Source organism: Drosophila serrata, unplaced genomic scaffold, assembly GCF_035046125.1.
Source record: "Drosophila serrata isolate PLE 108 unplaced genomic scaffold, ASM3504612v1 contig_240, whole genome shotgun sequence".
NCBI classification, from domain to species: domain Eukaryota; kingdom Metazoa; phylum Arthropoda; class Insecta; order Diptera; family Drosophilidae; genus Drosophila; species Drosophila serrata.
In genome coordinates, this window is record NW_028257138.1 from 8417615 (window position 1) to 8431653 (window position 14039).

Here is a 14039-nt window from a genome sequence, read left to right on the forward strand (position 1 = left end):
ATTTTCTTTCTTTTTTCCTTTGTTTTCTTTATTGCATTTTAACATTCAACTTAATACATTTATCTTTATTCATAGAGATGTATATCCATCAAAACAATACACATTGATTACGCAGCCACGTAATAATATGTTTACATAGTGTTTCAATATCACTTTTCTTTCCTTTCATTAAATGTATGTATGATTTGTTTTGTTTGATTTTTTTTTGTTTTCATTTCGTTTCTGTGTGATTGTGGGTAGATATTTGAAAATGTTTAACAAGTTGAAGAGAAACTCATTCATTACAGGGGTTTAAGTATGCAAAAGAAGGATATATGTATGCCGGTATATCTGATAAATTCGAAGTTAGCATATACGTACATATTTAGTGGTCCGGTTAAATTAAATTTGTCTCCTGTTTTCGGTCTTACATATTTCCTTTTCCGTTTCAGACGAAGAAAGAAATTGTTGGGTAAATGTACATAATATCAAGGTTTTTTTTTTGTTTTTTCATTTTTGTGTACACTATACAGATAGAAAATATATTAATATGTATATAAGATTTTTTGTTTTGGAAAAACCTAAGCTAAGCTTTCAAGGAAATTAATTTCTTGTCGATTTTTTCTTGTTTTCGTTTTTTAGTTTTCTAATACTTAAACATTTAAGCCTGGCTTTTTATTCTTGTTTTTGCGATCGTTTTTCTTTGTTAGTTTTCATTGCCGGAATGAATAGAAGGGTAAATTTCGAGGCATACACAAAACATTAATTAATAAATAGCAAAATTGGAAAGTGAAATGCAAGTTTGCACAGCAGGGAATATTAAAGCCGAGAAGGATTTGGATTTGGACCACTTTGTGGCAGCTTCATTATACACTAGGACGTGGGGGTGAGATACGGGTGGCGGTTGGCTGTCAAGCGAAGGGTCCGTTTGTCATTACTCGTTTAACAATTAGGAGAAGCGCTTCGTACATACATACACATGTCTCTAAATATACACACACGTACATAAGTATATATATATAAATCGATCTGCATAAATATCTATTTAGAGGCGGCATTATTGTTGTAGTTCTCGCATGATTTGTTTGTGTTGAGATTTAACTAGCCTACAAATTAAATTAGCAACTTCAATGCATCAACTCATACCCGGGTTTTCTTTTGTCTGTCTACTAAACCGAACAAACATTCGAGCAAACTTTGTGAAATCATGTGATTTTTTTGTCTGCAAAATGAGAGGAAACAGAAGTCGTATGTTTGTCTTGCTTTATCGTTGTGCAAACAAAAAAAAAAACCCGGAATTCGAGAATATTGTGCTTGCAACGTACAAAAACGGCAGAAAATAAGTGACTAACATTTAGCGGTGGATTGATTTGTTCTCTGTATTAAACTTTAGGCTTTATCTGGCAATGGAAATTATAACCTTTTTGAATATTACAAAAAAATAAAAATGAAACCGAGAAAGAAACTAAGAACAAAAAACGTAGTTGAAAAAATGGGAATGTTAAATTTGTTCATTAGCAAACAGATATTTTCCATTGAGTTTAAGCTAAATTGCAACCAAAGGATGAAAGTAGAAGCCAATCTAAGTTAATTTCCTGGCCTAACAAATCAATCCACCGCTTAATAGACATGATCCTTTATCGGTGCTCCTCAAATGTTGGTATAGACTGAAGCTCCTGCCGAACCGGAGGAGCCACCAGTCACATTAGCTGTCACCGGGGCTGATATCGAGGAGCTTGTTCTCCCGGGAGCTTCGCCGGCCGTGAGTCCTTCCAGCTTGAGACGCATCTCCTCTTTGCGCGTCTGGACGCTCAGCAGCTCGTCGCTCAAGTCGTTGCAGAGATGCAGCAGTGAGTTGTTTTGCTCGCGCAGTCGCTGCAGGACCTCTGTGGTGTTGGCTTGGCCCTGCTTAAAGGATACATGCCGCAGCGAGTCACTGATGGCGGACACCCGCTTCTCAAAGCTCTCGGCACTGGGAAGCAGGCCTACTTGGGCCGTTGTTGCCAGGCCCGGAGCCGGAGGTGGAGGCTGCTGCGGTGGCGATTGCGATCCGCGCGGTGTCTGGGGCTTTCGATAGACCTCGAAGGCAGAAACACGCTGCTGAGCCTGCTGCAGAGTAATCCTTGTGGGCGGCACCACTGCAGCCTGAGGGGGAGGTGCCGCAGGCGGCAGCGAATGCAGCTGCTGTTCGTCCATCTAGAATCGTAAGCACAGGGTTAGTTTCAGACTGAACAATGAAGGAGTTGGCATTAAAATGTTAAGCTACTGAATTTGGACACAAGACACTAGTGGAGCTACGGCCAATTTGCGTGGAATGCGAATACGAGTTGCATACATTTAGGATTGGACTTACGACGTTCGCGGCGCCTTCGTCGGCAAAGTGCGTGAAATCGGCAAAACCCGTTGAGGTTTGCATATCGAAGCTGGCCTGCGCAGTGATCTTGACAAAGAGTGGGTTTTGCATTTTTATATACATGTCTCACAGGTTACAGGTAGAATAGGTTATGGTATTTATGGGGGCAAAGAAAAAGGTAAACAAGGAAGAAGAACTTCGGAAGTACCGAAGTTTCAAAGGGGTGACACAAAGGCGCCATATATCCTACAGGGTATATTAATTTCAATCACAGGCTTGCAACACAATGAAGGAATCATTTCCGACCCTATAGATCATATATATTCTTGATCGGCATCGACAGCCGAGCCAATCTAGCCATGTCCGGTAAAAAAATAAATTTTAAAAAAATTTTGAAATATTTGAAACAAATTTTTATCAAAATTTGAAAAAAAAATTTAATTTCTTTAATGTTTAAATGCAGTATGCAGATTTATTAACCTACAAAAATCTAGCTCAATATTGCTTTCCAAATTGAAATTAATGCATTATTGGCTTAGTTATGATCGATACGGGTTCGCGAAATTAGCCTTCATTCTTGTGTTACATTATTTTTCGACAAAATCGGTACCGATATTATTGCATATATTAAAATAATTCAGAAATAATTTTGTCGATATAATTTGCAAGCATACTGAATAATATATAGTATTTTAATAATAACTTCCCAACAAGTTTATTGCATTCTGTTTGGTTAATTGGAAAGATATCTATAGAATATGTAGTTTGAAAAAAGACACAAGGTTTGAGCGGACAGAAAGTCATTTCGGTTATTAGATGGCCTCATACAGCTTTGCAGGGAATATAAAGTAATCCTGCCGTTAATTTTTGCTGCAAGGCTGTTTAAGGACGAAGTTAAATCACGACACAGACACAAACTAAGTGAAGGGAATCAATTAATCAACATTTACTCACCTCTGCCTGCTGGGGACCACCCGTTGCGCCCATTTTGAACTTATTCAAGTCCAGGCTGCTGCTTCGGGCATGACGATGCGGCCTTGGTGGCGGCAGGGGCGGCGGCTCCTTCTTGGACGCCACGTATACGGTTTGCTGCTCAGGTGGCTCACTGGGACCACTGGATCCGATGCTCGACTCCCGTTGCGGAGGAGGCGGCAAAGCACTGTTCTTGGCAGGCAGCTTCTTGGCCTGGGGTCGTTGGATGGCACGCAGATCGCTGCTCTCACGATGGGAGCCAGTAGCGACTCCCGATGATGAGGCAGCCGATCCAGATGACTGATTGATGATCGTCGTAGTTGATGTGATGGCCTTGGGGCTGTCCTCGCGAATAACCACAACGCCTTCGTTGTCGTTGGATGGCTCAGCAGAGGAAGCAATGGCTGTGCCTGTCGGGATGGGATTTATTGAGGATGTGCTTGGACTTTACGCGGACGTACTTACCGATGGGCGTTACTCGTAGCGGCACTGGGTGCAGAATCTGCGGATTGGAGACCACATCCTGCGCAGAGCGCTTCATATCGAACAGGGCAGGTTTAAGCCCGGGACTAGAGACGGCAGGAGCTCCTGCTACAGTTGCTACAACAGCTGCCGCCGCCCCTCCTCCAGTGGTGGACTGCACCGGGGCAGCGCTTGTCGTCGGAGATTCACTGAACTTTGTCCACTGGCTGGCAGCGTTTGTGCTTGCGTCCACGGCGTTTCCCGTAGTGGAAACAATGCCCGTCACCGGCTTCTCGGCACTCGGTGAGTTTGAGATACTGCGGTTTTTGGGCGGCGTGACCTCGCGCCTCGAGCTATTGCTTGCCTGTGAGGACGTGGAGATGGTGCTCAGATTCATGATGTTCTTGTCCCCAGATGGCACGTTGGGACGCGGTTTGCTGGTGGTGGAGCTGCCTCCGCTGAGATTGCCAGCAATGATTGTATTGTCCGTGTGGTCGTCCTCATCGTCGTCGTTCAGGTGTAGGAGATCAGCCTCGGGAGGTTCCTGGGGCAGTGCCGCCGACGATGACGAGGATGTGACACCTTGACCACCGCCGACCGCCGCAAGCAGCACGTTGGGATGCAGACAGTTGGGCAGGCTAGTGGGCAACGGAATGTTGTTGCGCCGCAGAACTACAAGATGCATGGCGGCCGTAAACTCGGAAAGGCTTAGAGCCCCGTCACGAGTCACGTCGCACAGCTGCCAGATGTGGCGCAGCTCCTCCACGGGAATTCGGCTTTTTTCGAAGAAGATTCTATATGAAAAAAAAGAAGGTTTATTGAGTTATGATCGTCTGCCATCCTCTGCCAATACCCACCGTGCTGCTTGGCCAGAGAGCAGGCCGTGCGGATCCCTTTGAACTGTCCGAAACTGCTTATTGTAGTACTCGCGCTGCTCCGGAGTTATCTGGTAGAGTGTCACCAGCTCGTTCTCGTTGTCCTCGTCATCGCTGCTGTGGCGGTCCGAGGACTCCTCCTCGGTGCCCAACAACTGGCGGTGCTCGTCGCCCAGCAAACCCTGCCAGAGGGTGTCCTGAGCCCAGGGCCGCTCGGCCACACTGTTGGTAGGCGTGGGGCTGTCACTATTAGTGCTCCAGGCTTCCGGAGAACCACCAGCAGCACCAGCACCACCGCCACCTCGACGCCGCTGAAGAGAGATAAGAAACGGATGAGGAACGGTCAATTGTAAGCTTATTTGCATGTGTGCAAATGATAAGATAGGAAAACTACGAACCCCGACATTCTCCCGGCTACTGCTGCTGACGACTCCGCTGCCATCTGTGCCCCCACGCCCATGGCCCGTCGCCTCGTCCACAGACTCGTTCTGTTCCACCTCTGAGTCGGTGCTGGGCAAGTCAGAGGTGTCCTGCAGCTGCTCCTGCTGCGAGTTGCGGCGCAGGGAGTTCCTCCGATCTGTGGGCGGCGGTGGCGGCAAGGCAGCCAATCCATTTTCAACCGAAACCGGAGCCGTGATTGCCTCCTTCCAGCTGAAGTGCGGCAGAGGAAGCGGCACCGTGGCAGAGATTAGCTCCTGGCGCAGCGGCATGGCAGCCTGGTGGGCGGCGATCAGCTTCAAGCATGAGTAAAACTGAGTTCTCGAGATATGCAGCGCTGTCGAGGGAATCCCTGCCAGGCCAGTGATCTGTAAGCGTAAGCCAAGGTAATTAATCATTCACGATCACTCGGCGGCGGTGGCGCAAATTGGACCTACCTCAATCACCGCATCGTTGGCGATGTCCGCCGAGCGAAAAAGCTCTGTGGCCTTCAGCATGGGCACCTTGCCAGTCTTCTCCACGTCGCAGCATTGGAAGAGCTCACTGTAGAACCGTGTCTCCGGCTCCGTTAGTGACACGTCCATGCCTGCCGCCTACTTGTTGCAGCCTCTCCGGTGGTGTTGGTGCCAAGCCGCCAGCCAATGCCACTAAGCACGCCACGCCCCGTTCTTGCAACCGGGCCCGGATCCGACCCGTTTGTTGATTTCCACGCTAAACCAAACAACAAGCCAGTGCCAGTCCCAGTTTCCGCTGCCCCCGCGCTCCCGAGCGACTCGTCTCGAAGTGTCTCTCGCTGCTCTTGCCCCCCGCACGGAGTTGGAGGAGGTGGAAAACGGCAGAAGGCAAATAATAAGGGAGCTGTAATCGCTCTGGTTTCTCTAGCTTCTCGTTTCGCCACAGCCGGATTTGAGCGGACAGGGGTTACAGCATGCCTTGGCACTGGTCAACGGACTACGCCAACTTCCAAAAGCTACTCTGTTCAAAGTAAATTCGCTTTTTGTCCAGTTTTCTTTTTCGCACTCTTTTGCACTGTGTGTGCGCTGGCTCTCGTTATCGATAGGTGGCGATGTCCGCCCATCGATTAGTCAGCTGGCGGAGCAGCCCTGTACCTGTTAGGCTGCTGGCAGCCCTGGTTTTCGAAAAAGTTTACTGTCGCATGATGTTAGCTTTAGAAGGTGGTAAACGATTCATTAAATTGCCTTCCATTCAAATAATTTTATAGTTTACTATGTTGAACAAGCTCGTTTTTTGCTTAACTTCTTAGATCGGAATAGAGTTGGGTTTACTCAAGAGAATTAATAATAATAAGTTATATACAAAAATACGGTTATGTTTTATTCTTAATATATTAGAATTATAATTGCATATCGAAAGACCTAAGAAAACCTAAATATGTAATAATTTTTTGGATAAATTCGAGTTTATCGTATACCACAACTAAGCCAAAAATGCTTTAATTGCAGTTCGGAAAGTTTTTCTGTGCTAGTTTTCATCGGACTAACAAATCTGTAACTAGGATTTTAAATTTAAAAAAACTAAATTTCTTATTAAATTTTGACATTTTTAATGATGTAACCCCTTATAAAAGTTTCAAATTTTGAAAAAATTTAAAAAATTTATTTTTCTATCAGACATGCCTAGATTGATTCAGCTGTTGTTGCTGATCAATAATATATATGGTTTATAGGGTTGGAAATGACTGCGTTGTAAGCTACAGACTAAAAGTATGGTACACTGAAAGGGTGTAAAAATAAGAAAAAGTAATATTCTCTCAATTAAATAAATTTAAATTGTGCATGTTTTGAGTAGCCCTGGCGTGAATTCACTGTTTCGCAAACACATTCCTGCGTCACCTTTACTTCTGCTGCCTTGCTCACCATAAACATTCTGTTATTGTTGTCTGCGTCTGATCCGACGCAATTAATTAAAGGTTTTAATCGCTTGAGAGTTAAAATTTAGGTAGGATATAGTTCAAAGCTAGTCAAGGATGTTCTCCAAGAAGAAGCCGGAGCCAGCAAAGCGAAGGCAGCACGATTTGTCTCAGGTAAGAAGAAAAACAAACATCTAGATCAGTCTATTTATTAATTATGAGTCATCGTCTACGCTCTCACTCGCGCTTCTTGCATTTAGTTTGGCCTTACGGAAATCCCGGACGACTTCGATCCCAGTGCTGGCTATGGAGATGACGATGACGGCGACAGTGACCTGGAAGCAGAGCTGGCCGCCATTGCCAGCGGTGGAGGCAGGAGGCCCAAGCCGAAACAAAAGGCAAAGCTCGTACCAGCGAGCGACTTGGATAAAATGATTGCCGACAGCTTGCGTGATGTCAGCGACGATGACGACGATGAAAATCTGGAAAATGACTCGGATCTGCTGGGTGAATTGAATGGTATTGAAGGCGTGGACGTGGAGGAGGACAATGAGCAGCCAGCGGAAGAGCCAGCAGCAGCCAGTGAGGAGCCCGTACAGACCTTCCTGCCCACCACCACTGTGGACACGCTGAGCATCATCAAACAGCGGCTGGAGATGTACAAGGTGGCCGAGGCGAATGCCAAGGCTGCCGGTGACTCGGGCAAGGCGAGACGTTTTGGAAGAGGTCTCAAGACCCTGCAGGATTTGCACAAGCAAGCAGCAGCCGGCAAGTCCATTAATGTGGACGATATACCGCCAGAGGTTAGCGTGAAACCTGCAGGAGGGCCGGCTCCAGCAGCAGCTGAAGAGGAATCACCCGCTTCGTCTACTCCTGCTTCACCTCCGCCCATTCCTAGTCGAGCGGCTCCCGCTCCTCCAACTCCAACGTCGCCCATTGCGCCAACGACCTCTGTGGCTCCCTCCACGCCTCCAAATCCCTTAGTGACCCAAATGCGCAGTCGCCAGAACGAGTACAAAGCTGCTGCCTTGCAGTCAAAGCGTAGCGGGGACACAGCCACTGCTCTCCAGTTCCTCAAGGTTGTAAAGCAGTTCGATGTGGTTGTAAAAATGTGCGAGGATGGCCAGGAAGTGGATCTTAGCGACATGCCGCCACCGCCAGCCGAGTTCCTTGCATTTCTGGCTAAAATGAAGGAGGGCGCCGCCCCAGAAGCAACAGCAGAACCATCACCAGCATCGGCTCCGGTTGTTCCTACCCCTGCTCCCGCTCCGGCGGCCGCCACAAATATGCTGGAGGCTCTACAGCAACGCCTGGAAAAGTATCAGTCTGTGGAGGCTGCCGCCAAGGCAGAAAATAATACCGGCAAAGCCAGACGCTTTGGAAGGATTGTGAAGCAATATGATGATGCCATCAAGCTTTACAAGGCTGGCAAACCCGTGCCTTACGACGAATTACCCGTGCCTCCCGGTTTTGGTCCACTACCCACCGGAGACGGTGCTCCAGTTGCACCAACTCCTTCGCTGCCCACGTCCCCTGCGTCGCCGCCAGCAACAGCCAGCACTTCTGCAGGGGGAACTCCAACCAGCTCAAGTGCAGCCACGCCCACGACTCCTCGAAAGGCTCCTTCGCCGCCCAAGGAATTGACAACACGCACCTCAGGCAACCAGCAGAAAAACAATCTCGCCGAGCAGCAGATGAAGCTTCTTCTGGAGCGTCAAAAGGAATTCAAGGTGGCTGCTATTGAGGCCAAAAAAGCCGGAGAGATTGATCAGGCCAAGGAGTATCTGAAGATTTACAAGGGTTTTGATTCGCTTCTGAATGCGGCAAGCAGTGGCTTGCCTGTTGATCTCAGCACAGTAAGAAACAAGACTTTTTATAATAACAAAATCGTAAATATTTCACAATCCTTTCTAGCTTCCTGTACCGCCTTCTCAACGAGATAACTTAGAAGCGTCGTTCGCCATTGTGTCCACCGAAGAGTGCGATCCCAGCGACGACATCTGTGAGATCGGTATCCGCATGGAGGAGCAACTGGCCAAGCAACTCATGATGTGCAAGAACACGCGGGATCACCACAAGGCCATGGGTGATGTAGCCGGCATGAATCGCTTTGAAAATCTGGCCCTTACTGTCCAAAAGGATTTGGATTTGGTGCGCTATTCGAAGCGAAAAAATCAGACCCTGCCAAAGTTTCACTACGAGCAACGCAACTTTAACATTGTCCATTGCAACACGGATCTTACGGATAATGAGCTGGAGATTGTTGTAGTTCGGGGTGTCAACTACAATGTGGCCAATCCCAAGGAAGTGGACACCTATGTGCGGGTTGAGTTTCCACTGCTTAATGTATGTATTTTGCTTGATCTTTAAAACTTTACTGAAAGCGACAAATCTTTACTTTTAGGATGAAACATTTAAGACTAAAACCAATGTCATAAGGGACACCAATAGCCCGGATTACGACGAGCGCTTTAAGGTGGACATTCAGCGAACCAATCGTCAGTTTCAAAGAATATTCAAAAGGCACGGCGTCAAACTAGAAATTTATTCAAGAGGGTAAGTAGTTTTTATGTAATAACTGATCTAATTTAGCACACTTAATTAATTCTTACTAAGTCGCTTTCCATGCATAATTGTCTTTACTAACAGAGGTGGTTTGTGGTAATCAAGACCATTCATTTTTTGAAGTTGTAAGAGCTAATTAGTTGAAGTATATACTAGAAATAGTATACTCTAAGGAATGTGTAGTAATAGTTCCATTACCATTCCCTTAATGTAGAAATAGTTTTTACTGTTAAACATTTCGATCCGGTTTCTATACACACTTTTAAATTGGTGGGCCCGCAATGATTCGGTCAGGTCTTGGGACTTATAATTACCTTTTCTTTCGAAAGCTATAAACTGCACTACTAGAAACATAAAGTTATCCTAGTTTTCAAACAAATGATATTCAAATTTGTCGGAAAAATTACTTTTATATATTTTAATTGATTATTATTATTTAAAATATTTTAGTTTCAATCCTTCCCGAACGTACAATAAATATTTATTTGCTCCTGTAGACAGCATGCTCCTTCTTTGGTTCCAGTACCAGATATGGCCTTAGCACGCATATGTCTCATATATGTAGACTCATTGAACATCACTTGTTTGTCATGTGGAACATGTTAATAAAATATATATATTTTTCAAAATCTTTACGCCTCGAATCCCACAACAAATCGAAAAAACCTCATCCAAAATGCCACGCGTTTAATTAATAGCTGCAGTATAGATTGTTGTGGACTAAGTCGTAAACTGCCCCTGTGTTGTTTCAGAGGATTCCTGCGCTCAGATACGCTGATTGGAACCGTAAACGTCAAGCTGCAGCCCCTGGAGACCAAGTGTGATATACACGATACCTACGATGTAAGTTTAATACTTCCATAATGACAAATTCTATCGAAATTAATTATTGTTTTTAGCTAATGGATGGCAGGAAGCAAGTAGGAGGCAAACTGGAGGTTAAAGTACGCGTTCGCAATCCCATTCTCACCAAACAAATGGAGCACATCAACGAGAAGTGGCTGGTCTTGGACGCCTAAGGCTGAAGTGGACAGGCAAACACTCCACATTAATTGCTTAAAGCTAACGAAATAATATATTGCTTTGGTCGAAAGTGTCTCTCCGCCATTGTCCTCGATAAGTTTACTTAGTTATTCCTCTGTACATACATAACCCCAGAGAGAATACGTTACATTTATTTACGCTTTACGCCGATTCCTGCACAGGATTAAGGCATTTATATAATACGAACACAACACATATAATGTACTATATCTCTATTTATATTTATATATATATACTTCATATGAGATATTGGCGGCGTTAAGGCGATGGCACAAGACTGTGCCCGGTGAAATCAGTCCATTCCAAGAGAGACAGATATAGAGAGAGGGTGGGAGGTCCATTAGCGCCTGGCCGAAGCCTGATTATGTTTGCTTTTCATTTATAAACTGTTTGTTAAACTACAATTCCAGATACTCGACTATTTGGGAGTACGGGCTGGTCTCATTAAAGACATTCACTCCTCGAACCTTGTAAAAGCCTGATGAGAAGGGAGAGACTATAAGTGAATATATATTCTTGGGATATTCCACTACTCACCATTGACGGATCCCTTATCGCCAGGCGCATACTGAAACGAAGGATACGGCAGATGCCAGCCATGGGATATGAGCTGCCAGTCGGCTGCGGGGCCCTTGCTGTCGCGCTCCTTGAACCACACTTCGTAGCTACGTAGGCACTGTGTGGACTTGGGATGCTCAGCCCAGCTGATGAAGACTTCCCGATGAGTTACCTCGACGATGGAGAGCTGCTGCGGTCGTCGAAGCTTGGGCCACGCGGAGGAGCATACACGTAGCAGCACCGCCCAGGGCAGCGGTAGGGTGGCGGAGTTTATAACCAGCTCGCTGTTGTACTGCCAGATGGGTCCCGTCTCATAGAGCTTGGGAGTTTGCGCCCGACGCATGGCTTCCCTGAGCGTAGCATTGGGATAAGCCGGACTGCCCGCCTGCTGCCACACGAAATAAGGATCGGTGGTGTGGGGCACCAGGATCTCCGTGATGAAAGCCGATTCGTTCGCTATAGACATATTCAGTGTGTACTTATGATGGAAAGCTGTTCTCTGCGGTCCAGCCTTCTCGGGGCTAAGGAATATAGCGGCCATGTACTGCCCAGGTCCACCCACTCCGCCGGACACTGTGCGAAGCACCTCAACGCTGTGCTTCCTGTCCATATTGACCAGTTCCATGTCAGCAGCTCGATTTCCCAACTTGGCCAGCATTCCCAGAGCAGCGTAGACCGGTTTCTGGATAAATTGTGAGTGCGGTGGCTCCGTTTCGTTCATTTGAAAATGTGCGAGGAGCGTGCGTTGTGTGAATTCGTGGGGATGGTAGCTGAGGAAGGCGTTGTCATGACTGATGGATTCTAGTCGGGCCAATGGTCCCCCAGCTAGCTTGGCATGCCAGTGCTCAATCACAGTGGATATTAGGGTAATCCCATACCGGACATCCGCCTGGAACTCCCTGGGAGTGCTCCACACGGCCACAGGATCAGCTTCACTAAAGGACAGAGAGACTGGGGTTAAAATATATTTTCATTTAAGGTTAAATCTGGTTAGGTCACTTATTATTAGCTTTTAAAAATCTTTAGGCCTTTTGAACTTGCTTTCACTTTGCAACTTGGCTAATAGTTTTTTATTAACACATTGAATGAGATGAGGCTAATGATATAATTAGTGAATTATGCAGAAAACTTGCAACACTCACTCATTAGCCACCGGCATGGATTTAAGATTGGGATAGTCCTCGTAGATCTTGGCCATTAAAGATAGTGAACCATTTACAATCTCCGTGGCAGTACCATCGATTCCCTTGCGATGAAATGTGAGTATATCGATGGGGCAGTACACCACCTTCTTGTTGCACTGTTCCAGCAGTTTCCAGCACAGCGGATGAGTGTCCGAGCTCTTAAAGAGACCCGCAGGTCCACGAAGAGCTCGATACATCGGCAGCTGAACTTTGCCCTCATAGGTATCCAGATTTCCAGCTTTGCTGAGACCCTGACGCACGGCCTGGACATAGTCCAGATAGGATTGGGACGTTAGATTGAGTTTGTTGTACACACGTAGATCCGGCTCATTCCAGGTCTCGTAGCGCCAGTTGGCCAATCTGGCGGAACCGTGACGCGCTGTTGGATGGAAGGTATACCTTATTACCTTTTTGGTTTCTGTAGCAATTTCTTACCCAGCTGGTGGTTAACTGTCGTCTTGACCAAATGCTCCCAGTAGAAGGGCATCTGCATGGGATTTTCCTGGAAAACCCCACCCAAATTGCCCATCCACTCGAGCACCGGGGATAAGCGCAACTCTTCGTGCAGGAAGTCTATGAAGTCGTCGAACTTTGTGAAGTCATAAATGGGTATCCCGTTGGCATCATACTGTCGGAACTGGATCAGCTCGAGAAGCCAGTGAATGCGTATATGGGTCACAGCTCCTACTGGCAGAGCAGAAATCTGGCGGAGATTCATCTGGAGGGCGGGGGTGGCCAGAGAGGCCTCAATCCCCATGTGATCGATCCGACCGGCAGGACAGAAGCCCACGCCCGTCCAGAAGTGTGGCAATGGATGGTAGAGCACATCTCCGCTGGTGTAGTGGGCGTGGATCCTGGCTAGAGTCAGCAAAATCAGAACGAGCGGCAGCATTCCGTGCGATGAGCGATGCGTTCGCCTTTCTCTGCGGGATTAATTTCGGTTTTGTTTTGTCTCCGATTTGTCGATGCCGATGTGCTGATAAGAGTGTCTCTCTCTCTCACGCCCACCGCTCTCCCACTCCCTCTGCCCATCCCATCTCCCTGGCCCACTCCGCCCATTCTCTTGGTGTGTTTGGTGACGCACTGACTCTCTCCGTGTCTGTATCTGTCGGAGTGAGCTTAGCCGTAAGCTAAGGCCGTGACGTCACAGAACAGTGGGGATTTTGTATACTTATGTGGGTGTTCATTGGAGAAATATTCCTATAAAGCTATATATGAGTATTTGAAGATTTTGAAAATGTTATAATTAATACCATTTTTGTATACCCTTGCAGGGTATTCTAAATACATTCCGTAGCTTGTAAACCTGTGAAGTAGTCATTTCCGACCCTATAAATCATATATATTCTTGATCAGCACTAAAAGGCGATTCGATCTAGATATGTCCGAAAAAAAAAATTAATTTTTAAAATTTTTCGAAAATTTGAACATTTTATAAGGGGTTACATCGTTAAAATTGTCAAAAATTGATAAAATTTTGAATGCCCTTAAATTTTAAATTAGGGATGCAGATTTTTTAATATAATAAAAACTAACATAAATCAGCTTTCCTAATTAAAATTAATGCATTTTTGGCCAAATTATGAGGTTTTAAAACATTTATTTGTTGAAAAATTGTTTATAAAAGCTTAGTTAGTTAGTTCGGTTTTTCGAAGTAAGTTCCCTTTCCGGTTACAACCGGTTTACTATTAATATAGTAAATTTGTATTTATAAATAAATATTAAAAATGTTTTTAAAA

General features: G+C 45.8%; 3 protein-coding genes across 5 annotated transcripts; 1 reads left to right on the plus strand and 2 right to left on the minus strand.

The window, feature by feature from the left end:
• Position 1: 1 nt before the first annotated feature.
• Positions 2-6184, minus strand: Reps (RALBP1 associated Eps domain containing). 2 transcript variants are annotated; one of them, XM_086831064.1, is made up of 7 exons: positions 5517-6184; positions 5040-5447; positions 4624-4952; positions 3770-4560; positions 3287-3714; positions 2333-2419; positions 2-2175 (listed from the first exon to the last, which is right to left on the minus strand). In XM_086831064.1, the coding sequence occupies exons 1-7, from the start codon at positions 5661-5663 to the stop codon at positions 1630-1632; spliced, it is 2736 nt and encodes a 911-aa protein (XP_086687190.1). In that variant the 5' UTR covers positions 5664-6184; the 3' UTR covers positions 2-1629. The 2 variants fall into 2 exon arrangements, with proteins under 2 accessions (XP_086687190.1, XP_086687191.1); XM_086831065.1 differs by lacking the exon at positions 2333-2419.
• Positions 6185-6873: 689 nt separating this feature from the next.
• On the plus strand, positions 6874-10962 carry l(2)gd1 (lethal (2) giant discs 1). Of its 2 annotated transcripts, none has more exons than XM_020951354.2 (6): positions 6874-7123; positions 7210-8805; positions 8864-9295; positions 9354-9505; positions 10267-10357; positions 10414-10962. In XM_020951354.2, exons 1-6 carry the CDS (start codon positions 7067-7069, stop codon positions 10531-10533), a joined length of 2448 nt encoding a protein of 815 aa, XP_020807013.2. In that variant the 5' UTR covers positions 6874-7066; the 3' UTR covers positions 10534-10962. The 2 variants fall into 2 exon arrangements, with proteins under 2 accessions (XP_020807013.2, XP_020807012.2); XM_020951353.2 differs by having other exon boundaries at positions 6889-7123; positions 10213-10357.
• Idua (alpha-L-iduronidase) lies at positions 10688-14036 on the minus strand. The gene is made up of 4 exons (XM_020951355.2): positions 12736-14036; positions 12259-12679; positions 11096-12051; positions 10688-11036 (listed from the first exon to the last, which is right to left on the minus strand). The coding sequence occupies exons 1-4, from the start codon at positions 13190-13192 to the stop codon at positions 10957-10959; spliced, it is 1914 nt and encodes a 637-aa protein (XP_020807014.2). The 5' UTR covers positions 13193-14036; the 3' UTR covers positions 10688-10956.
• Between the last annotated feature and the right edge of the window lie 3 nt (positions 14037-14039).